Source organism: Ylistrum balloti, unplaced genomic scaffold, assembly GCF_031769215.1.
Source record: "Ylistrum balloti isolate Yb309-2 unplaced genomic scaffold, AGI_CSIRO_Ybal_v1 Utg370414, whole genome shotgun sequence".
Classification (NCBI taxonomy): domain Eukaryota; kingdom Metazoa; phylum Mollusca; class Bivalvia; order Pectinida; family Pectinidae; genus Ylistrum; species Ylistrum balloti.
The window spans coordinates 107,877-133,118 of record NW_026782281.1 but is presented as its reverse complement, the minus strand read 5'-3'; the positions used below and the strand labels follow the sequence as shown (position 1 = coordinate 133,118).

General features: G+C 35.3%; 1 protein-coding gene across 1 annotated transcript in view; it reads right to left on the bottom strand.

Moving 5' to 3' along the window:
* Positions 1-1,090: 1,090 nt before the first annotated feature.
* Positions 1,091-25,242, bottom strand: part of LOC132554503 (kinase non-catalytic C-lobe domain-containing protein 1-like) — a 52,271-nt gene continuing 28,119 nt past the window's right edge. Inside the window, exons 2-23 of the mRNA XM_060218812.1 lie at positions 23,616-23,671; positions 21,642-21,888; positions 20,742-21,355; positions 19,918-20,032; positions 19,457-19,593; positions 18,377-18,532; positions 16,728-16,811; positions 14,516-16,268; positions 13,634-13,766; positions 11,960-13,046; positions 10,884-11,016; positions 10,307-10,401; positions 9,725-9,930; positions 9,262-9,378; positions 8,657-8,801; positions 7,687-7,821; positions 4,671-4,874; positions 3,583-3,686; positions 3,256-3,406; positions 2,626-2,808; positions 1,648-1,805; positions 1,091-1,316 (exon numbers count right to left, since the gene is read on the bottom strand). Of these exons, the coding sequence (XP_060074795.1) occupies positions 1,091-1,316; positions 1,648-1,805; positions 2,626-2,808; positions 3,256-3,406; positions 3,583-3,686; positions 4,671-4,874; positions 7,687-7,821; positions 8,657-8,801; positions 9,262-9,378; positions 9,725-9,930; positions 10,307-10,401; positions 10,884-11,016; positions 11,960-13,046; positions 13,634-13,766; positions 14,516-16,268; positions 16,728-16,811; positions 18,377-18,532; positions 19,457-19,593; positions 19,918-20,032; positions 20,742-21,355; positions 21,642-21,888; positions 23,616-23,671 (6,239 nt within the window). The remainder of the gene's footprint in view (positions 1,317-1,647; positions 1,806-2,625; positions 2,809-3,255; positions 3,407-3,582; positions 3,687-4,670; positions 4,875-7,686; positions 7,822-8,656; positions 8,802-9,261; positions 9,379-9,724; positions 9,931-10,306; positions 10,402-10,883; positions 11,017-11,959; positions 13,047-13,633; positions 13,767-14,515; positions 16,269-16,727; positions 16,812-18,376; positions 18,533-19,456; positions 19,594-19,917; positions 20,033-20,741; positions 21,356-21,641; positions 21,889-23,615; positions 23,672-25,242) is intronic.

Sequence of the window (25,242 nt, the reverse complement as noted above, 5' to 3'; positions counted from 1 at the left end):
ACTGGTCCTGACACAATGATAATAGCAACAAGGATGTTTAGGCTCCTGAATATTGGTACATAAAGTTTTAGTGTCGCTGTAAGCAGTTAGTGTCTGATACAGTGGTGTAACACTTCTTATAGAAAACCTGCTCAAAGCAGCCATGGTAGTTTTTATCCCCATTCCATTGCATATAAAGATGATGAAGAGGTCTTGTGTAATGGTGTATACTAGTATCTACGTACCTTAAATGTCATGATCTCTAACCACATATTGCCACTTCTGATCAGTCACTGGGCACAGTATGTGTCTACTGAAGAGTTCTTATTAATAAAATTGAGAAATTTCACAATAGTAAATATACCTTCATAATGTTCTAACCTTCATCTTAAACCATAACGTGTGTACTCTTATTTCTACAGTGACAATCTTCAACTTATATCTATCATAATTTTGTGCTACATTTAACATCAAGGTGACTTGCAGTTTAGTGTGTAATATATTATTTTTCACAAATTTTTGTCTTTTTGGTTTTCCAAACTCTGGTGATTCCTTATTGACTTTGAAGTAAAGAACTTGGCTATAGAGAGGAGATCATGTCCGAGTAGATCCGTAGTAGGTATTCTGTTATCCACAGCTAACCAGCAAAACTAACCACTTGAATCCTTGTCAGTGTTATGGTGGTACAATCCAGGTGTCAAAATCAGCTTCATTTTAACATTAGCCTCATTTCTCAGTCTCACTGCACAGTGTTCAGTCTCATTCTCATGTAAGCCTTATTTGGAAAATGCCCTCTATTTGATAGCATTCAATCTCATTTTTCAAACAAACTTTTCTTTTCTTTTCTAGGCTACATAACATCCTCTCTTTCAAATATTTGGTATTCTTTGAGGTATTTTGGACCAACTTTCTAAGTGACAAGCTCATTCTGTAGCGCTTTAGTCTCAATTTAAGTATTTGCATGATTCCAGCCTCATTTTCACATTTGCCTGCTCATCTTCATAATAAACAAGAGAGGCTTATCATGATTCCAGCCTCACTTTCACTTCAGCTTTCCCTTTCATCTTCAAAGCTAGGTTTATAACCATGTTGGCAGTTTCGTATCTTAACCTCACTTGGACTGTAACTTCACTTTTATTTTTCGGAAAGCTCCACTAATACCACCTGAGGGCATTTTCTGATAGTTTGTATGATGTTGAGCAGCTATTTGATGAATATCTTGACCTCCAAACTCTCGTATGCGTAGCTGAATGTCATCCTGTAGGTCAAAGTCAGGCTCAAATCCATAAAGATGGTCCTTGAATATCCTAATCTGGTCAATAATTTTACTGATGGACCTAAACCGAAAAAAAGAAAACATATTTCAGGCATTTCCAATTTAGTCACCATACATTTATCAATCATATTTGGTAGATGGAGTGATTTTTATAGACAAGTCAATCATATGTCAGGCATAATTTCTTGTTCAACACAGGTGGTAATTAAAGGAAATAGACAAAAAATTATCAATTACACAGTTATTGTCAAAGCTCTTAAATAACATCAATGTTTTCTGTCAATCAGTTGATGGAAAGTTATACAATGTATTTTCACTTGATGTTACAGGCCTGTTTTGAACAATGCATGATTGAACTGTTTATAACTGACAAGATAATATTGGAGTTTTACCTGATTTTGCTCCACTTGTACATGCCATTTGCAAGCTGAAAACTTCCAATCTCTTGTTGCTGGACATGGAACAGGAAGAGTAAAACAGAAGGAATTGTGGGAAGAAGATGGCTGTTGGTGATGCTGGTGATGGCCATTCCATCATTCTTCAGGAAGAGCTAAAACAGGGAAATAATCATATAGAATATCACTCATACTCCACTGGAATGAAAATAGTAAAAGAAAGTTATCTCCCCATGACAAAAGTTTTCTCTTTGACAGAGAAGCTATCCCCCCCTGATGAAAAGTTATCTGGCCTTGACAGAATTTATCTCCCCTGACAGACAAGAGAGCTGCCCTTATCTCACTTGACAAAAAAAGTATCTGCCGTTGACAAAAAGTTATTTTCCCTGACAGACAAGTTATTTTATCCTGACAGACAAGCTATCTCCCCTGACAGACAAGTTATCTCCACTGACAAACAAGTTATCTTCCCTGATAGATAAGTTATCTTACCCTGACAGACAAGTTATTTTACCCTGACAGACAAGTTATCTCCCCTGACAGACAAGTTATCTTCCCTGAAAGATAAGTTATCTTACCCTGACAGACAAGTTATTTTACCCTGACAGACAAGTTATCTCCCCTGATTGACAAGTTATCTCCACTGACAAACAAGTTATCTTCACTGATAGACAAGTTTCTCCCCGTTAGACAAAATATCTTACCCTGACAGATACGTTATCTTACCCTGACAGACAAGATATCTCCCCTGACAGACAAGTTATGTCCCCTGATAGGAAAGTTTCTCCCTGATAGACAAGCTATCTCCCACGACAGACAAGTTATCTTCCCTGATAGATAAGTTATCTTACCCTGACAAACAAGTTATCTCCCCTGATAGACAAATTTCTCCCCGATAGACAAGTTATCTCACCCTGACAAACATGTTATCTCCCTTGATAGACAAATTTCTCCCCGATAGACAATTTATCTCACCCTGACAGATGATAACTCCTCAAAGATGCTGACACATTTTCCCTGGAGGTTTCTCCAGGCAGGAAGCTGTTTGACAATTAAGTTCTCCAGACCATCCAATATGGCAAGACATGTTCCATAGTTTCTCATGTCCTTGCAGATTTGGGCTGTATGAAGGAATTTTGTAAGAATAGCCAGCTGGTTCTGAAATGAAAATGAAATTTACATACACTTATCAAAATCCATATCTCAATGATATTCTATATCAAAACATGGGTTTTGCCAAAGAATTGAAGTAAAAGTTCCACCTAATTCTGATTCAGCAGTACAGTGAGGAACAGTATAAACCAGACGTTTTACCAGCTGTATGTTACCAACTTACTCATGCGGAATATGGGCACATCTACCATGTCTGCTGCTTAAGTCTCATGTCAATCTTGTGCATCATACAGTAAATACCCTAGATTGTGTGTTGATAATAAAATCAAGTCCGATGTAAATGAATAAAGTTAGACATATCCCAGGCAGTATCAGTTCTGTTGGTGGTATTTTCAGACACTGACAAGTCTGCACAGCAAGGATAAATATTCTTGTCAACCACTCGAGTCTTTTCAGCTAAGCTGGGTGTAATAAGTAAGTATATACAAGTACCTTAGCATTGCTGCAGTTGACGATCTCTGCAGCCACCCAGTGTCCCACCTCCTGGTCATGTTCTATCATCAGCTGGACCGCAGACTCCCTCAATGTCTTATTCACAAAGAGGCTTGGAGGTAGAGGCTGATCCGAGTCCTGGCCCGTCAGTCTGTAAACCAATTAATTACAGGACAAAGATGAATGTCTATAGATGGCTGCCATAGTGGTCATATTGGAACTCGAATTTGTCTCAAAGTAAAATATTATTAATTCAAAATGTATTTTCAATATGGCATTATTGGAGCGCACAGGTGAAAGCAGATTTCAGTAACCCTAAATGTTTACCTTTGCATTAGTGGTGTTTTGGAGCCAGTCATAGTCATGGCCACACTAATCCCCTGGGCCTTAGAATTCAGGTAGTGGACAGGATGGGTCAGCTGGAAAATGCTCTGAAAATAGACAAAAACCATGATTATGCTCTGCAGTAATATAGCCTGCCCAAATAAGCTCATTTTGTTATTTGTTACTTAAGTTTATCTCACATTCCAGGATAATTTCTATGCTGCCTCCTGATCAGAGGCATATTGTTTCTGTGCTGTCTGTTTGTTTGTCTGTTGTCAACTTTAACCTTGTCTATAACTGTTGCACTGTAAGAGGCAAAGGGCTTTCATACTTGGCAAAACTGTAGACCATGTGACCATGACCATGACCTTTGACCTACATTTGGAAAGCTTTAACATTGGCCTTGACTAATGCACTGTAAGGTAGGCTTTAATAATTGACAGAGTTTTGCCCCTTGAACTTTAAGTGTGTATGCAATTAGCACATGCCTAACACAGTACAGTTTTTTAATGTCCCGCTTCAGAATTTTGTTGCAACAGGGAACAGTGTTTCCTAAACACATCATATTTAAACTGTTTTGTGGTGAAGACAGTACATCTTTTTTTTAAAAAGTTTTCATACAAATAATGTCACATTTAATCCCAGCACCTGCATCATTACACTTGTTCAACTGCAAAATACAAAAACATCTACTGACAGAAATGTTTACTGAAGCAGATTTTACCAATTCACAGCTGCACATATTACAAAATGAAGCAAATTATTTGCGAAATTAAACTAATTTCTTTCCAGCTTGAATTTCTTTGCCACCTAAACCCCTTACTTGGGCTTTGCCACTTAAATGTAAACCCCTTGTGCCCCTTATTCACTCCCAATTGTGTACACATCAAAATTGTTTGGCTACACACCTGTCCAATATAAGTATATTTACAAGCAAAAATTTCTACTGAGGCCATTTGAATACAGGTTCTCACATTCAGTTCATGAGAAATTCAAATGAAGCTGTGTGAAGTGGTAATAAAGTATTTATATCAAATTCCTGAGATTATTTTCTGTAATTAAGTATTATAGCAAAGTACTACTGTAGCTACCTGTGCTACGAGAGTAAGTTGTTCGGCTAAGGTCTGAGGCGGGTGGTCAAGGAGGGTAAATGAATCCACACGACGAGGTGATTTGGCTGGCAGGAATCCATCATCTGTTGTCAGTTTTGTAACAGGAGTTCGCTTCTCGTGGAATAACATCAATTTAGGTGAAGATGCCTTACCACGCCCTAATATATTCTTCAAGGATCCCCACTGAAAAATGTAAAAAGACCTCAACCCGTTTATATTATCCTGTAAACAATGACTGATCAGACTTAATATATTCATACAGAAATTATGAGAATGATTTCAGAAATTGTCAACTTTCTTTTGATGACCAATTCAGATAGCAAATAACTGGTATGATTTTCAAACACCAATTATGTACAAAGAGAAATTATGTTTTGTCTATAAATAAATGTTTTCACTTTTTTTTTAATATAGATATAACTTGATATCATGAACTCACTGACATGTAGAACATAAACCCCTTAAAGGTTATTAACAGTCTGTCTCTAAGCAGCTAAAATCACATCATAGTCTTCTGTGTGTTTTGAAACAATACAATTTAGGTTAGAAAGTAAACAATTAAGAAAATTAGTTACGATGATGTGAGATTACATACAGAATAGGCTAATGAAGTCTCTCTACACACAACTATTAGCAGTTCTCTCATTTTAGTGCAATTCTATAAAAATGTCATTTTAACACTAAGTTTATGCACTTGAGTAGCTGTTACGTCACCAGCATTTCAGACTCAACTCTGTCACATAAATGGGCATTTTCCCTTCTTTGTTTTCTTGGTTTTTTTCCCAGAAAATTAGCCCCAGGTGTCTAGCAAACACAAATGTAGGAAAAACATAATAGATTAATTTTATTCTTCTGTTGATGAAAATATTACATTTATAACTAACAATTGTTATCCAAGTGACCTGTATTATTATTACCATCATTTAATTTTGATTGTTTGTATATACATGTAAGTATTTTCACCACTGTGTAAGGAAAATAAAGCAAAAATCATATACACCTGGTATATATAGATGAGAAATTCTTAACAGCTGTTGAATGAAATCTTTTTATACCAAAATCTTTGGCTGAATAAACCATTAGTTGCAAAACAATCATTTTCATATCCTAGATTTTACAGAAACACTTAAACAGGACCTTGTGATATATATCATTGTTATGGCACAATGAGTTAGCACACCATTATATAACTAGCAGTTAAGGCTCACACAATCTATCAACATGCATCTCTTGAGCATCCCCCAATTCTCACCATAGATTTCAAGTTTTTAACCCAGAGTGACTAATTCATTTAACTTTCAAAAACAATCATGTGTCATTGTGTTTTCAATTAATGTTTCCTTATACCTGGCACATATACCTCTAAAACTGAGCTCTATCCAGACAAACCCCTTGATATACTTAAATATATATACATATATATGTATTCTACTAAACTTTATTGGGATTCTTACCTTTCATACCTAATTTGTTTTCTTACACTATACTGTATATTTTTGAGTTGACACAAATAAGTCTGTATTACACACATATATCTACGCACTTTCAATTTCACTATATGCTTTCGATCACATGGAAATATACATTATTCATTTTAGCGTCATTCCACTACAAACATTTAACACACTCATCAGCCAAACATCAATCCAATAAAAATGAAAACAATGGCATAATGTTCCACCTTTCTTATGTTTGTTCCCACTTTTCTCAGCAGCTTAGACTGGAAATCAATTTATAGAAGATATCAACAAAGTTGTAAATTTTCTTTCTCATAAAGACAAAATACTGTAACACTAGTTAAAGTAACAGAGAGATGCAAATACATAATCCATACCCCCATCCTGTCTACTTAAAAAAATTTGTTTTAAATGAGAAAAAAGGGCTATAACTCTGTAAAAAGTGAAGTACAAGATCTTAACATGTAAATCTGTAACATTGTACCATTTACGAGCTACCCAGATACTCTTTGTGGTACTGGTGGAAAATTTGCCAAAATACCAAGTACCCAGCCAAATTTCCATGACTGTTTAAATTTTCTGATGAAAGCAATGAGATTTAAAACATGAATTTGACTGAATTCTTATTTAGTCACATAAAGAAATAGAAATTACATTTTAATGATTTGTTTTTATCAAAGACAACAGAAAATTCTTTGCATATAGCTTTGTAATAAAATTAAGTGATCCAAGCGATTGTGGTTGCTATTAAACATGAACACACTCCGACACCAAGTATTCTAGTTGTAACTTCTGATTGGCTGAAACCAGAGGTCACACCAGAACCTGACCCCTTATCCAGAAACATAAAACCTTGACAAGGATTATTGGTTTACATATTGCTAAAACTGTTTATCTTTTTAAACAATTAAATCATTTGTATAAGAATTTTAAAATGCAAATCAATTTCTAATTTCCTTGTCAATTTAATAATTAGGGTATTAATAGGTAAAACTTTTAGTTAATTATTTAAAATGAACCACTTTATTTATTCTGTACCTCTTCCTGTTGAGGAACGTCATCTCTCATGTAATACACCTGCAGTAGTACACCAATAAAATATTCTCCAGAAAATATGAAAATGAATTATACAACAGAATCTGAATAATCTGACCCCTGAATATGACACCATTCAAACTAAATACTTAGTATTCTAACATTAAACTTTATCGGACTGCTGTAATGTATTCTTACCAAGTCTGATATAACCCTACAGCTGTAATGTCATTGGATCTATATCACATGACATCAATACTTCATTACAATTATTTTATAAAAAGATAAACATTTTCTTGAAGGATAAATCTTGCACTTACAAGTCCTTCATGAATGTTTTGAACAAATTTCATTTTAAAGTAATATTTATCACATACACTTACATGTTATAATCTGACACTTAAAACTAATTTTTTTGATGTACATTTTCTAAAGAAAATTTAAATTAGGTGAACTCATTACATTTTGATAATGATTTTAAAAAAATAGTCGGTATATTGTACCTTTCGTGGAGTGTTGGATTTGTAGATATGAATATCTTCTTCCTCTTTTGCCGATACAAGATCAATATTAAAACCCTCCTCACAGTTACTTAGTAATTCTGTCAGTTCTTTTCCCTCTGGCAATGCTGCAGTATCCTAAAATGAAAAGAGGCAATAAGTTTGTAAATTCAGTATTACAGGGAGATAACTCTACAATGTTGTACAAAATATTGTACATGTTAACTCCCTTTATTTTTGGAGACGGAGTTTCCATCTCAAATTGTTGCATCCTAATATATTTTAAATCCTGAGCACCATAATGAAATAAAATAATTGTATTTGAATCACATAAAACACTTCAAGTATTCATTTGTTCATTAGCATTTTGTGATATTTCCTATAGATTCATAGATTTTGAAGACACTTTCTCTCTATTTTAAAATTTTCAAAGAAGAGAGATATAAAATATAACTAATAAAACAAGAAATCCCACAGGTATATTGGCACCCACTATTGTTTGATCTTCATTTGTTCTTTAAAAGTTGGATATTTTCCTTACGTTTTCTCTTTATATTATATGAAATTTGATAATTTCTCTTAGGAAATAGATGTAGTGATAATAGCCTTCCACTTTTAAATCAACAATAGTCATTTGTCAGCCAGGAGACCATTCATATGAAATTGGAGAAAGATCCATCCAGTACTTTTCAAGAAATAGCAATAAGAAACTTGTAAAGTCAAAATCCAAAATGGCTGCCTTTTGGTCATTTGTTTTTTTATCAGTCCAAAAATCAGAGGGGCACAACTAGAGATCAAGGCGAACCTACAAAACAAGTTTGAGAAAGACCCAGCCCATACCTCTCAAGAAATATCAATAAAAATAAAATTGTTTATGGATGAACAGATGGACCACAAACAGACCAATTTGATTACCCCATCATCTGATGATGGTTGTCTAAAAATCACAGTTAAAAAAAATAAAACAACTTACGCTGAGTTGAAGAAATGCATGAAGAAGTTCAGTGGCTTCATTGTTGCGGTCAAAGTCAACAGAGTAGTAACCCTCAAGCCAGTAATATATGAGATCCATCACACGTCGTTTGATTTTGGACATGTTGTTGTCACTGCTCTGGCCACTGTCATACAAAACCAACATCATAATTTTATCAACTCCACCTCCGCTCTCCTGTTATATTATATCTGTATCTGATACTCAGGTCTTAAGATTCATCAAGGGTCAATTAACTAAGAAACTTAAGCTCAAATCCTATTGTCAGTTTTCAAATCAAGCTTAACACTGACTTTTTCTATATTTTCCATTCAAAATCTTTTCTATACATTTGATATTTTTCTGAAAACAAGCATTCTCATGATTTTCATTCCCTCCCCCTTCCCACATCTTTGTAAAAGAAATTCCAACTCACTTCAAAAGTATAGACAGGTTAATCAAAAATACAAATAATTTACTAGATTCACAAACATTTACCTACAAAATTCCGATATGACAATACCATGTTTTCAGTTTGATTGAGCCCTTCTTATTCCACTTGATCATATAGCTTGTTTTAAAGATATTTAGTTTCCATGGCAACCTACCTTGCCTCCGCAGCTGCTTTGAAGGTGTCTACAAGAAAACTCAGTAACTTGACTGGCTTCACAAAGTAGCGGAAACAGTACATGAACTGATGGGTATAGCCATCTCTTAGTGCCGTGCTGTAAACATGAAAAAACATCATTTAATTTGTACTGTGATATAATCATCACTTAACATGGTCAGATTTCCTGGTAGGCTGCTACTTTATCTGTATAATCTGTACAATTCTGATACATTCATAAACTTCTTGAAAATAAAACCTAATTAGTATTAGCAACTATACAGTAATACAGACAAATAAGATTCCCAAATTAAAAACAAACATTACCTGTCTGACACACAAAAAGTAAAAAAGTTACCTGTATGACACACAAAAAGTAAAAAGTTACCTGTATGACACACAAAAAATTGTATCATTTGAGTTTAAAAATGAAGTACTGAAAAATCACACAAGCAAATATTTACTTAGCAAACAAATAGGCCATGAGTCCCTCGGGAGTGCCAGACTGAAGGGATAGGATTTCGTAGCCTGAGTGGGGTTCCTTAGGATGCTGGAACTGGAGGAATGAGCTATCCTGGCATGGTCTGAGGTGTAGGGGCTGGCCTTGGGGACAGGTAGCCAGGGAATGGAGGTAACTGGCATGGATTCCACTCAACTCTGCTTGTAACATCTAAAGGAAGGAAAGAATATTGACAAATATTAAACAGATGTACAGAATTAATATTTATCCCCTTCCTAACATCAAACAGTAAGTCTTCACAATTTTTATTTCATGATAGGCTTTAGAGAGCCAATACATTATATCTCATTCAAAGTCAGGTGGCGAGCTAAATACAGGACAATGACAGAGTAATTGTTTGAGATTAGTCGTACAGCAATAAATGGGTGGGCTTATTACCAGGCATAAGCTTATTGCTAGCTAGAAACTGAGTATGAATTGACCCCCCAAAATTTCAACTACAAGCATGTACAATATAAAGACAGGACACTTGGACTTTCTCAGTAGAAGTGGGTACCAGCCCAGTGTTAGTCCTATATATTTTTACCTCTATGTGAGTCCTACACAGCTCCAAGTGCCTCACTTTCTGTGTCATATCCTCTAAGTTTTTGGACACCTGCACAATTCTGTTCTTCTGCTCACCTGTCAAAGAAAATTTACACACTTTGAAACATTTTCTTCAGGATGAATTGACAACAGATTTTGGCTCTCCTGCTGGTAATTATTGTATACACTTGGGGAACGATCCCTCTGTTTAGTATCAAATCAAGTGGGTCCATGGCCAACTTCAATGGACAAGATTATAGACAGATTTGATATCTCTAGGTGAATCAGCCTGCTTTACTTTTGGGGGACTTACTACTGGTTTGTTGTACTGACATTTAGTGGACTTTGGTGAGTTTTAATTTTGGTGGACTAACTTAGCGGTTTGTTGTACTGACCTGTAGTGGACTTTGGTGAGTTTTACTTTTGGGGGACTAACTAGTGGTTTGTTGTACTGACATTTAGTGGACTTTGGTGAGTTTTACTTTTGGTGGACTAACTAGTGGTTTGTTGTACTGACATTTAGTGGACATTGGTGAGTTTTACTTTTGGTGAACTAACTAGTGGTTTGTCATAATCACCTTTAGTGGAGTTTGGTGATTCTGCCAGTTTGCTGTAGAAGGTCTGTGATTTTCGCTTCATTTTCCTTTCCATCATCAGCTGCTGTTGTATAGAGGCCAGTCGAGATTGTAGACCAACAGGGTCATCCTCGTCCTGTCAAACATGAGTGACAACATCAATATCATGAAATATCATTTAATTTTGATAAAGACATTTATCATATTTCACAGCAAATGTCAGCTGAACATTTTAAGCAGAAAAGAATAGGTGCAAATCCTGGAACCAGGTTCCGTCTAGTACATAATGTATATTCTGATTTTGCCTACTATGAAGGTAGTGAAAATGTTCCAGTCTGCTAGGTACTCATTTTTTTCACACTTGTAGCAAGCAGATACTGTAAAATTGAATATTCTCCTTGGGGTTTCAATTTTCTGGTTTTTGTGGTACTTTAATTTGTGGATTATATCATTTATGAAATCTGATCAAGTGACATTTATAACAAACTTTTTCTCTATTACAATGTGATAAAAGCATTGCTTTAAAAACATATCAATGAAATCAATGAAAATATAACCATCACAAAAATTAATAATTTAACAGTAATCATGTCTCAGCTTGTCAGATTCCAAAGGCAGTAATCCCTGTTACTTTTGATTGATTTACTTTAAATATTTAAAGAGATCAGATACAATACATATTTATATATGTCATACATGATTTAAACGGACCCAAATACTTACAAATTTTCTTTAGAGCTCTGTATTCTTAAATTTGTTTATGATGTCAAAATGTTGTTTTTACCACAAAACTTGCATTTGCACTCCTAACTTCATCACGTAAGCCAATGCATTGTTGAAGCCTGCCTTGCAGACAGTGATGTGGTATATGATAGCAACTTGGTTTAGGAGTTTCTATTCTTCTTTTCATTACATGATCTAAAATTTCTAAAGTTAATGATACCTACCTACATGGTATAAGCATCTGTTTGTAAATGACAGAGTGCATCAATGGATCAAAATTAACTTTTTTTTTTCTGTTAGAAATTAAAAAAAAAGAAATAATTGAACCATTTCTCATATAATCAAAATGAACTTACGATTTCCTGCCGGAATTTGTCAAGTTCCAGAGAGCTAAAGAGTTCCATCATGGCACTGTGAAACACAATATGTCCTTTCCTATTCCTCAGACGTTTGTCGATGGGCGAATTGTCAAGAGAGAGCTGTGACATATTACGAGACAAGTTAGTGACTGGAAGAACTTCAGCCACTTCGCTACTATGCGATGATGTGCTACCGTCCCTGTGGATCGCCTTCAGTGGTCTAGGCCCCGGCTGTATGTGGCCTTCAACACGATTACTATGGACCAAACTATGGCGGGGTGGTTTTTCTGGTGTCACTCGTCGTTTCAGTTTAGACATGTCTGCACTCAAAGCATTATTAGAAGCAGAAACTTGCCTAGTTGATGGTGATAATGATGAATCAGGTGTTGGCTTTCTCCGACGATCAAGGGACATACTAGTAGAGGCAAATTCATCTGTTTTGTCAGGGGAGACAACCCATGCATTTTGCCTACTTTGTGGAGGTGGTGGTTTCTCAGATCCACTATCAGACACCTTGTCATCATCCTGTATCAGGGAATTAGGATTGTTAGCATGACTGGTTTTTGGAATTTCTGGTTCCCAGTCACGAATCTGTGGCACCTGAACGTTTCCATTTTGTAAAAGTGGATTTTCACCATTAGTCATATGCATCTGTAGTCGGGGAGAAATATCAGTGTCCTTTCGCAAGGGATGTAACTCCATTGATGGTGTGTCATAACCAGAAGTTCGTAGATTATATTCTTGACTATTCCTAGATTTGTCTGTGTGTTGTTTTCTGCGATATCGTCGTCTTCTATCATGTTGTTCTGCATCAGATGAATCTGACGTGTTGTGATGCTGAGATTTCGACACATGTCTACTTTTCGGTTTATCTGGTTGACGTGACACATTCTGGTAATAATTGGAGTCTGCTGGAACTTTCTGAGGAGTCTGGGGAAGCCCAGATTCTGAGGGACTGGATGATGAGAGGTTCTGATCTGGGTGATCCAGACCAGGAATGGGTAAATGGGCTGGAGAATTCTCCTGCTTAGTAACAGGGTTCTGGTCATAGGTTTTGGCACCATTTTTTACTAGTCTTCGAGACCTAAAAAAAGACAATGTACCAATCCATTTATCAGTCAAAAAATGAAATACAACAATCTATTTTTGTTTTAAGTGAGGAAGTCATGCAGTATTGATTTGTCTGTTGATACAAACATTTCTCAGGTAATTAGTATACAATCTTCTCACCAAAGAGCATCTACTCTCCTCTAGAAAGGCTCATAAAACGAATAATTCAAAGACTCTTTTTTATAAATTCTGTATGATGGTGTTGGGTCGATGAAACTAATTTGAAAATATCTTAATTGAAGCCATGTTCTCCCAACTGATGATCTGTATCAATTTTTTTTATCAAACATAATTAAATCACCCCAGAATTACACAAACCTTTGTTATTGGAAAGAATTTCAAAGTTTCGACATCCTTTGATCCTATCATATCTATTCACCTGTGCACTCATAAATTCAAAATTATTTCAATGTTTTGTAAGAAGCCCACCCCTTGACCTTAGATTAGAATTTTATCAGCCCCTTGGGCATATAGCAGAATAAATATGGTAACCAATACATCTTACAAGACTAAGCTATATTTAGACATTACTATTTGGCCATTTAACTTTTGGGTACTGACCCTTTTAGACCGTTGGCTGCATCGTACAAGTTAAAGAGGAGGTCAGAGCCCCAGTAGAGGTCAGAATACTTTTCTGTAACAGCACTAGCGAACGTTTCCAGCTTCAGATTTCCCAAGGACGTGATGTACTCCGCTGTGAAAAGATGAAAATCAAATAAATCCTAGTCTTTGTAGTCTGCATGGTTAAGAACTTTGATGAATTGTCAATTATATGAGATATACAAAAATATTTGCAAAAATGTGTATATGTGTATGTTGTATATGTATTATGAACATTTATTGAACTTTCCTGAAATCAGCAGCAGTCACACAATATTGAAAATCCTCAGTAATCAGTAATAGGCATAAAATATCCCATGAAACATTTTGTCTATTTAGCATATAGATGTACAGAAACAGCTCAAAACGGAATATTTCTTCTGAAGAAAACATTTCTATTTTGCTAACCTTACATTGTTAAAATCATCTTGTTTCAAAGCTTTCTTAAAATTTTTTGCAGTTTACGGTAAAACTGTATTAACTTCTTAACATCATGTAAAACTTTGATCTCTGATGTCCATGATTTCAGTATAATAAAACTTGATATCACTTCTTTTAATATAGTAAAGACTGATCAGAGATAGCAAAGTAAACAATTATGCCCTTCATTTCTATACACGTATATCAAAACCTTGATATAATGCCCCTCATTTCTACATAGTAAAACCATGATATAATACCCCCTATTTCAACAGAGTACAATCTTGATAAATGCCCCTCATTTCAATACAATAAAAACTTTACACAATGTCCCTTGTTAAACTAGTTGTATGTTGAAAACATTGGTAATATCAGGCCATTTTCAACCTGGTCTCAAAAGGGGATAAAAAGGACAAGACTTACCCATGGCGATATCCTCGACACCATTTTCCATGTATCCATCAAAGGCAAATTCTTCCCTGAGGAGGTGAACAACTTGTCCAAGCTTCTGCTGTTGTTTTACATTGACATTGCTAAGCAACCTTTCCATGAGACTACCTGGGGGAGGGGGTTTGTAGCCAGTGTTCATTCCACTGACCCCACTGTCCTTGGAAGGGGAGGGGGAGGAAGACTGAGAACGAGTCCTTGGGGGTTGAGTAAAGTACTGTCCCCCTCTGCCTAGGCTATTTTCTGGGTACCCTACAATTGTCCTAGGTCGGGGCACATTGGATTTGGAAGACTGTGAATAAATGTCACTGTTAACATTCTTCTTAGGGTCCCGCCTGTTAGCAGGGAGCACCGAATCATCATATACATGGCCTGGGGCCAAACTTAAATTTCTTCTTTGACTAGCTTGTCCCTCCGCACCCTGATCCCCATCAAGGTTATCAAGGGCATGAGCAGACTTGCTGCGCCACAAGTACTCTCCCTGGGGTTGACTAGACAGAGGGGAGGCCTTTCCCTGACTGTGCCGTGATCTGATCCCTGCTGTCTTTTGAACAAGGTCACGGGCAGTGCGACCCCCACGGGATCTGTTACTGTTAAATGAACTGTTAAGAATTGCACTGTTGTCGGCAGAGGAATTATCCGAGTATATATGCTGTTTTGGACTTCTTGCTGAGTGTACGCTGTGGTTGTCACAGTTACTACCTGAGTGGGTGTGGTCTTCCCCAACATGAGGCCCCATAGCCTGGGGAAGGATCCCTGTAGGGACAAGCTGTATAAATCCTGTACGCGGATCCTGCTGTAGCTGCACCTGTAGGGGGTATCCCGGCATTAGACCCCCACTATACTGCTGGGGTCCTATGGGCACACTTAAGTTCTGACCAATCAAAGAAGGGTGAAATTGTCCAGGAAGATTTATATTTGGCTGTTGTAAGGTCATAGAGGGCGTGGCAGTATTAGATAATGGAGATGCAATCTGTCCTTGAGTCACAAAAGAATTCTGTTGTCCAGGAATCTGACCTTGACTTTGAGACTGACCTTGACTTTGAACTTGTGGTTGTCCCTGATTCAAATTTGAATTGGGTGACTGAGTCATTTGACCTTGAAGGAAGTTTGCGATAGCTGAAGCTAAAGCCTGTGTGTTTGGGACAGCCCCTTGTTTCTGTATTTCAGACAGCAAAGACTCTAGTGGACCCCCTGTCTCCGACTTTGTATCACTTGATGACTTGTTTTGCACTTCAATTTGGTCCTCACTTGGTTTTTTATTCAGTACCTGGCTAACCTTTGGACTAACACTTGGTGACTTTGAGGATTTCCTCGCCACTTTTGCATCAGGCTTATCCTTGCCTGGCTGACGATGTTGCATCAAGTTTTTCTTTAACTCTTTCAGTTTTTTTACTACCTCCTTGTCCTTGTCATTTGGTTGACAATCCTTGGGACTCTCTTGTTGCTTAGAAACATCTTTGACCTCTGGAGCTGGGGTCACAGACTGCTGAAGAATGATTGGTTTGAAATGAGTAGCAGATGACATAAACTGAGAAGGAAGTCCAGAATGACCTTTGCCCTCTGGAAGATTTGATATTGGTTTAAATGCTGCTGTGGATGAACTGATGGCAGCAGGTCGGATGAGTGATCCCCCTTGAATTGATCGAAAGGCAGAACCATTGGATGACTCTGGAGGGTCCTGGATATTAGGAGGGTCACTTGGCATGGCGAAGGCCATCTTGTCAGCCTTTAAGATTGCAAAAGATGTAATCAAAATCATTAAATTGTATTACACAATCATTATAAAACAAATACAAATGGATAAGTGTAATTTTAACAGAGTAAAAACCTACTTAAAACAAACAATTACTACTTTAATATTAACTCAAACGAGTCAAATACAACATAAATTCAGATAAAGCAAGTATCAACTGATACTAAGGTGAGTCAATTATCACTTGACCTCGATTGGTATATTTTTACTTAAACTTAATATCAGATGTGTGAAGTGCATTATACCAAAAACAAATTAAGTAAATAAAAGATTTTATGGCTTCCATCACTACTACTTATAACAGATTTTTATAATAATCATACCATTAATAGATTTAAACTCTTCTGTATAGGAGATACAGAAGTGTATTGGGACTGTCTTCCTTAAGTATATTTCACATGTAGTGTGAAGCTGTATACTGTATATACTTACCACCTTTTCGAATGCCTCCTGGTACAGTGCTTGACAAATAGAACTGGAGGGTATTCCAAGGTCACATTCATGTTCACCACATGCCTGTAGAGGTCAAGATCATACACAATTGACACTTAGGAATAATAAATGGGCAATACACAATGTATCCAAAAACAGAAGTTAAACTTTAAAAATCTGCAGAATGTTAAGGGAGAAATTCTTGAGAAGTCACAAAAATATTATGTCCCTTTGTCTAGATCCTGTTTAATTTTGGAAATTCCATTGTTAAATTTTTACATATGACATTGCTAATGGATAATGGAAAACAAAATAAAAATAACAAAAATCAACAAGGTGTCATATATACAGAAAGATATGAAACATAAAAGCAATGCCTTTATTATATAGCTTTATGTATATCATCGTGACATTTACCAGTCTCCTAATCTTTTTTAATTTTTAATTAATATTTTAAAGCTGATAATATCTTTCCACAAATCTACGCAAACAAACACTCATTTTTACTTAATTAACACAATTTTTTTTTTCAATCTTAAGATCATTAAGGGGTTTGAAATTATTTAATATTTTACAATAATAGTTATGGTCAACGTACTAGGGCCGTAGTCAGACTACTCGTTCTTATTGGGATGGACGGGCGGTATCTTTATCACTGGGTAATTTCTAAATTCCCGGTCTGTGGTTACCTTATCAAGTGCTTGACAGGGGTATGTAAATCTATTTTGTACTAGGCTTAGTAGTGACAAAGAAATATTGAGAGTTAAGCATGATGATAGAATAGTTGAATTTAACTTTATAAATGCACGTTCGAACTGAAAGAGCATTTTTGTTAATAAGAAGTAAGAAGTCTATTATTTTTGTGAGAAGGGATAGAAGTCTGGAATATATGAATGTTAGTTTTTCCCTTATTTTATCTAAGGATGTAAATGTTTTGGAAGTGTATATAGACCAGACCTAGAATGGATGTGTAATTTCCTAACTTGCGTATGTTAAGATTTTGTCCATTTTAATGTAAGCTTAGGCCTTCTAGTAATGTGTTAATTTTATACCAGGAAAGCTATATAATAGTAATAATTTTGTCCATTTTACTCGAATATGCAGTTGTAGAAATTAACTACTAGTGTGGAAGATTGTGTGAGTCTGATAGAATTATTAATGTAACTTATTTTCAAATATGAGATTCATTGCCTAATCAAATATTGAACTTTATTACAATCTTCTGGTTTTCTGTACAACTGAGCTACATATCTAGAAACATGATTTGCTCAAATAACCACAGGATAGTCTGATGCTATTGGAACATTTTTCATAAGTGATTACTTAGTTATCTGATTATACTGAATTAGATGACAACAAAAGGTCAAGTCCAGGTCAAAATAATGTCATGATCAGTGTGAATTAAAAGGTATAACAGTTGGAGTACTCGGAAACTACGGAGATGAAACATCACTTAGTCCTGAATGCAGATGGAATGAACATAAAATCCTGATGAAGAATTTAATCGTTAATTATCTAATTATTTACTGGGTTTAGCTCTATATATATATTGTGACAGCCTACACACTACCATGTTGAATAGATCTGAGATTGGGTCCAGATCACTATGGTGTCACAATATAATCAATAAAAAGAAGAATTCTCCTCACCTCTGACACATCCTCGATGGATGGCCGTTTCTCTGGGTCTTCTTCCACCATATTAGCTAAAAGTTTCTGCAAGTCATCACCAACTCCTGAAGACTCGGTAGAATACTTGTTTCCAATAGCAAACTTCATGGTGACACCAAGCCCAAACAAGCACATCTGTGAATGAGATTTAGACACCAAGTTAAAACTATTAGCAACAATAACAGAAAGCAAAAGAGGATAAAACAGGGGGACTTTAAAGTTAGAATTTCATGGGATGTTTTTATGAAGAAAACTGTACAAAAACAGAATGAAATATTTGCATGAATTATAAAATCAACAGAAAATAAGCCTAATGAAGTAATAAAATCCTAGCAGAAAGTTTAGTGAACAGCATACACACTTGTAGTGAATCACATTTCAGTCATATCTAGGTCTCATGCGAGTCCCATTTCAATCATACCTATATCACATGTCAGTCACAACTGTCATACCTAGGTCACATGTGAGTCACATCTCAGTCTTACCTCAGTCTCATGCGAGTCCCATTTCAATCATACCTATATCACATGTCAGTCACAACTGTCATACCTAGGTCACATGTGAGTCACATCTCAGTCTTACCTCAGTCACATGAGAGTCACATCTCAATCATACCTATGTCATATGTCAGTCACAACTGTCATACCTAGGTCACATGTGAGTCACATCTTAGTCTTACCTCAGTCACATGAGAGTCACATCTCAATCATACCTATATCACATGTAAGTCAAAACTGTCATACCTAGGTCACATGTGAGTCACATCACAGTCTTACCTCAGTCACATGAGAGTCACATCTCAATCATACCTATATCATATGTCAGTCATAACTGTCATACCTAGGTCACATGTGAGTCACATCTCAGTCTTACCTCAGACACATGAGAGTCACATCTCAATCATACCTATGTCATATGTCAGTCACAACTGTCACACCTATGCCACATGTGAGTCACATCTTAGTCATGCCTACATCACATCTGCATCCACTTACACAATTGACCTCTGTTTTCGCATTACCACAATTCATTCCCTAGTTTCCATATAGGACTATATACCTTGTCTGACAGCTGGCCTTTCTGTTGTATTTCTGGAGCCATGTAAATCACCTCCAGTGGCTTTTCCTCAGGAATTGCTCGAAATGCCAGAGCCCCACTTTCTCTCAGTAACAGTGTGTCTGGAGAAATGTAGGCAGCTGAAGAAATAAAATCATGTCCTATTATTGTATCTAACAATATGTTGATCATTACACCAAAAATTTTAATATCTATCTGATCCCACTTAAAATTCACTGAATTTATCTACATCATTTCTACATCATACTGATATTTGAATATATTACAGTATTTCAATGTTTACTAAGTTTCCATAAATGTACTTTGAATTATGCCTTTTCTAAAATGATGACTTTAACTTTAAAATATTATCAATGCTGTCAACTGTAAATGTTTCTGCAAATCAGATTGTCATACAATTATAGCAATACATTTATCTTTATTTTAAACACATGTAAACTTACGGAGATGTTTTCTTTTCTTGTTGAGTGCAATAGTTCCCTCCCGACAAACTGCCCATACCTCATCCTCTACTAGAGGGCGCTCCAAAGTCTCTAAGATATCACCAAGTGAAAGCCCCTGTGGAGGTACAATGGCAAACTGATTTATCAAACTGAAATTAATTACATCTAGTTAACATCATTATTTTTTATTGATATTCTTTATGTGTTGATGAGTCAAAGCTTGACGTATGCCTTTTTCTGTGAATTCAGATGATAAATTTATTCGAATGTATAATATATATTTGTATTACTGTGCCTAAATCAATCCAGATCTTCACCCTATTTACCATGAAATCTTAAATTTTCAGTGGTTTTTTATCTTCATTGATTCCATGAATACTCTTAAATTACAAATTTACATGTCTTCAAACTTTTGAAATAAGTAGAAGTATGTAAAAGATTTATTGAGCTCTACTATCCACGAAACCAACAGTCCACAAAATAATACATTTTTGAAAATTACAAAAATGTAGCTTTCAGAAAATGAGTAAATTTACAGAAGTTGAACTTGTGTTTAGGTCACCCTTCCTTTCACTCATCTGAGAAATTCATAATTAAAGAAAAGATTTGAAACAGAAAGATGCATGTACTTTCAAATATTTAAGCCCCTAGATATTTTCATGAAAAAATATTTAAGTTTGTGTACATAAAAAATAAATAAAGTGTAACTAATAAAAAACCCTTGAGCTTCAAGTCACAGTCTATCATTTATACCTCTCACTTGATTAGGGATGATGGGCACAACTCACTAGAAAAATCTAGATCAAAAAGGATGTTTGCCTTACCTTGCTTTTGCGGGGTCTCTTTCCCTGTGAGTCTACCGCACCTGAGGAGTGGCGAGCCTCAAGACTCGAGTGACCTGTCCCTGAGAGTGGAGAGTCCTTGAACTTTGACCCCTCTCTGTCTAATAACACATTATTGTCATTACCATGTAACATTTTTTGGTGGTCACTTTGATTGGTATTGATTGTTCCATTACCCTCGGACACTTGATCAGTTTTCACTGTTTTGTTTAAGTCTGGTTTCTTTGGCACAGGTGGTTTTTGCTGAGATGTGTCTTTAGAACTATCTTGAGAAGATCGTGACAATTTTCTTGCAGCAGGGGTTGGTTTGTTGCCACGGTTACCTGTTGGCATGGGACACCCTGTGTGAACCCCGCGGACAGGCATGTCTCCGTCGTCTGCCTCTTCTGTTGGTGATGCTGTAGTGTGCTCCTGGACTGGAACTGGTAGATGTAAAGGTGTAGAATGTTCCTGAGGACCAGGGGAAGTATCCGTGACCTCACTAACCCCTGTTTCCCCACTGACCTCTCCTCCAGGTGCAGAGATTAAGTTGGACTGGGACTGAAGATAGTTGGCTAAGCTGGCTGTTACGTCTGCTAGACTTACTGTTGCTAGATCTGTTAGAATTCAAAAGGACATACAAATATGTATACAGGCCTACAGCAATATTTCAAAACTCAACTTTTTCAAAATAAATCAAAAGAACAAATTTTTGTTTGTAATAATGAAAGACTGTAGATGTGTCATATAACTGATTTTCACAGCAAGATGAAAGCTGAATACCAGGTGTAGTATATACTCCACAATTATATTGGGGAACATTTGCTGCAATCCTTTTACAGGTAAAGTTTCCGAAGGGAATTTTAGAAAAAAACATTTTGTATGCCAATGAATCTTCATTACCTGGGGGTGTAGGTGTAGGTAGTGCGAATGTCTGTGCAATGTCGACACAGACTTCCTGTGATGACTTTCCTACAAGTTCCTCCTCACAAAGTGTGATGATGTCCTCTAGAGATGGTCTCGATGTTAACACCTCTGCTGTCATACAACCAAACAGTTCCCGTAACTCTTGTGAGATTTCAGGTCGACTTGGATCAACATTGTACTCAGCAGCATAAAGCAGGGTCATCCCCAAGGAATACAGATGGGACTGTCAAGGGAGATAAATCTTGTTAAACAAGGGGAATAACTCATCAAGCAACAGGGGTGTCAAGATATACATATAATTGTAAAATAAAACATTCAGTCTTTTAAACACTTGTCTGTGGATATTATTATTCAAAGGATGGTAATGGGATAATTCAGTCTGGTTTCTTTATATATTTATTAAAAACATCTTATAATTTTAAAAAGAATTTGTTAAGGAGAATTACACCAGAGGACAATTTTCCCAAAAATGTGAGAGAATTCACACAATTTTCATCTTTTATTAAAAAAGTAAATAGGTGTAAACAGTTCCAATTTTGTATCATGTAATGTACCGTAACACATAATTCCTAAAGTTAGACATTAAAATTATCTGATGATCTAGTATCAATCAGGGAGAAATAGGGCAGAAAGAGAGATTCTTAGTGGCTGTATGTCCTATTTCTTAAATACAGATACCTGTATATCAAATTGTAAGAGGACATGGAATTTGACACTCATGACCAGTTTAAAGTTCAACTTGAAACCATATGTTGTTTGAGATCAATAGATTTGAAACTACTTCATAATGTCAGCTCTTTACTTTCATTCATTCCTTAGCTACAGCCTTGCTCAAGTCTTTGAATTGATTAATGAGAATGACCAGTGACAGTTCAGACAGCACAATCAATATCTTTTCTATCTTAATAAAATTTTGTGTCAACATCGTGAAACTAATTTTTATCATCAGTAAGCCAGGAAAAACAAGTTCTTGTACTATTAAAAGAATTTATAATGCGATCATATACAAAATACCATCAAGATTTAATCAATTTGCTGTGTTCTGATGTATGTTAATTGAAATCTTACATTCAAATTCATGACTTTTATTTATTTACAATGATTTTGTATATCAACCAATTTAGGTACTTTAGTTTAACAGGCAATTGTTAAGTGGAAACCTTGTATACATATTTCTAGTACTTTTACAATTTCAACGAATTCATATAAATATTGAGAAATCAATTCTAAATGTGTCAACAGATTAAAGAAATTATCCATACTTGAGAAATACCGCAGGTGAAAAGGGTTATTTCAATATATTGTAATTGATTTAAATATGGCTGGTATACATATACAAAACATTTAAACTATGAAATGAAACTGAAAGACCCTCTGTCAAAATTATTTTTGATACAATGTCCTGTGTATCAGCTGTTTGAAGTTATTTTATTACAATAATTACATTAAATGATTAATGCATTGAACTCTGTGTAAAGAAATCTGCAGTAATATCTTGCAGGAAAACAATATACAAATGAATGACAAGAAATTACTACCTGGCATATGATTATGATAGTACATTGTGTAATTGGAAATGATGACGTTAGGAAGCATTGTTTCATAATCACATGTTGGTTTGTTTGATGGGTTTATTGCCCCATGAAAGTCAGTGTCATTTAAAGGCAGGGTTACTGTAATAGCTGGTGGCTATCTTGCTGAACAACATACTGGAGGCCCATCAAATGCAATTCAGAGGTCCATAGATACAACAGCCTTGAGACTGCTTCCTGAGAGACAAAATCTGCTTAGTGTAGTGAGTATTGAACCTGCACCTCTCTTCTTATGCAACTTAATTATAAAAGACAAAGTCTTGATTATAAAATGGGTGCACTACTAAACTAACATAATTCTCCTCTGTTACTCCTTAAATTACTGAATCTGATTTTAGATTTAATGATGTTGACCTACCTTATAATTGTTTGTGACATCGCTGAACTCTGGAGGTAAATACAAAGATTCTGGATCTGGAAATGAAAAAGAAATGATCAAAAATATTGCATATATAACCATTTTCTTGTAACATATTGATGATTTCTTGGGATGATATAAACATTCTGAAGATATATTTTATTGGTCTCATAAAAGCTTAGAGCATGATGATAACATTATTTTTCATAAATGGCATGATCATAATTCTTTAAAAAAATGACTATAATTCTCAAAAAGAAACCAACATTTTAAATTCATTCGGAAAAAGTGTCTACAGTGTTATATAACGATAACACCAAAAGATCTAAATTAATTTCACTTGTATGTCATATCCAAGACATTTATATTTCAATCTTAAAAAAACACCCACTGTTTTCTGCAATGAATACTGCATCAGTATTGTATAACATAAATGTGACAGTTACCTTTAAAAACCTACCCTTTAAAATGAAAATTCTTATCACTGAACCTTAGAAATCTTCTGTCATTCACAGGTCCTACACACATTTCCACTCAAAACACACATTTACAACTATAACAGGAGATGTTCCCAGACAAAACGTCCATACCAGACTCCAAGATGTTATGCTAAAGGACAATCCACTTTGTCAATTTAACATCTGAGACTATGTGTTCCAGTTGGTATACTTATTTTATCATAAAAATAACAAAAGCTTAAATTCACCGTTCTGAAGCAAAATAATCCCACAGGGAAAATCTCAAAAGCAATACTAGTTTGTGTCAAACTTTCTAAGGTTATGAAAAATAATATTTGGAAAATTTCCAAATAACATTCAAATGTGTATGTTTATTGTTTAGAACTAATAATTGTCATTTTATTTTGATATATTTCAAGAAAAAATATTCTTTTAATGTCTCAAATTGTGCAAAAATGAAGGAAATCACTGTGTTAGATCTTCACAGATGAGTTGGTTGTATCAAGATTTAAATTATGGCTTTGAACTTGTCCCCAATTCAATTTTTGATATGACACAGCATGAGTAAATAGTCCTCAAATATATGTAAGTATATAAACTTCACAGGAATAGTGAGCCCTGACATCAAGAAAAGATTAGTCAGCTTCTAACAAATTCAAAATCAGTCGCTTTATAATCATTCAGCATATTTTTTAACATATTAATATCATATTCTTTCTTAGCTTAAGTTTTCATTTATTTTCAGGCATAGTTATTTTTATAACCTAACTTGAGATGATTAGATTCAGATGAAAACAAAATGTTTGAAACCCAAGAATAAAACTGACAAAGCTTTGCATCATCAACTTCTGTGCTGATAACTCCTGGTCTAGAGTATGCTGTCATCTTTATCAATTTCTGGTTTAAATTGTCAATCATTTCCCAAGTTGCATTCAAAGGAAATATAAAGTTCAGTATTATTATAATCCAGCACTTTTATCATCAATGGTAAGTTTCATTAACTCTATCTTGTGAATCAAACAGTATATATATATACTTTACAGAGTAACAACACATTAAAAACCGTCAGGGTCAGCTATCAGGGCAGATTATCAGACCAATAAAAACTTGTCTAATTTCTTAAGTAAATATTGAAATGGAAAGAGAAATTTTTTTTCTTTGTATAGCTA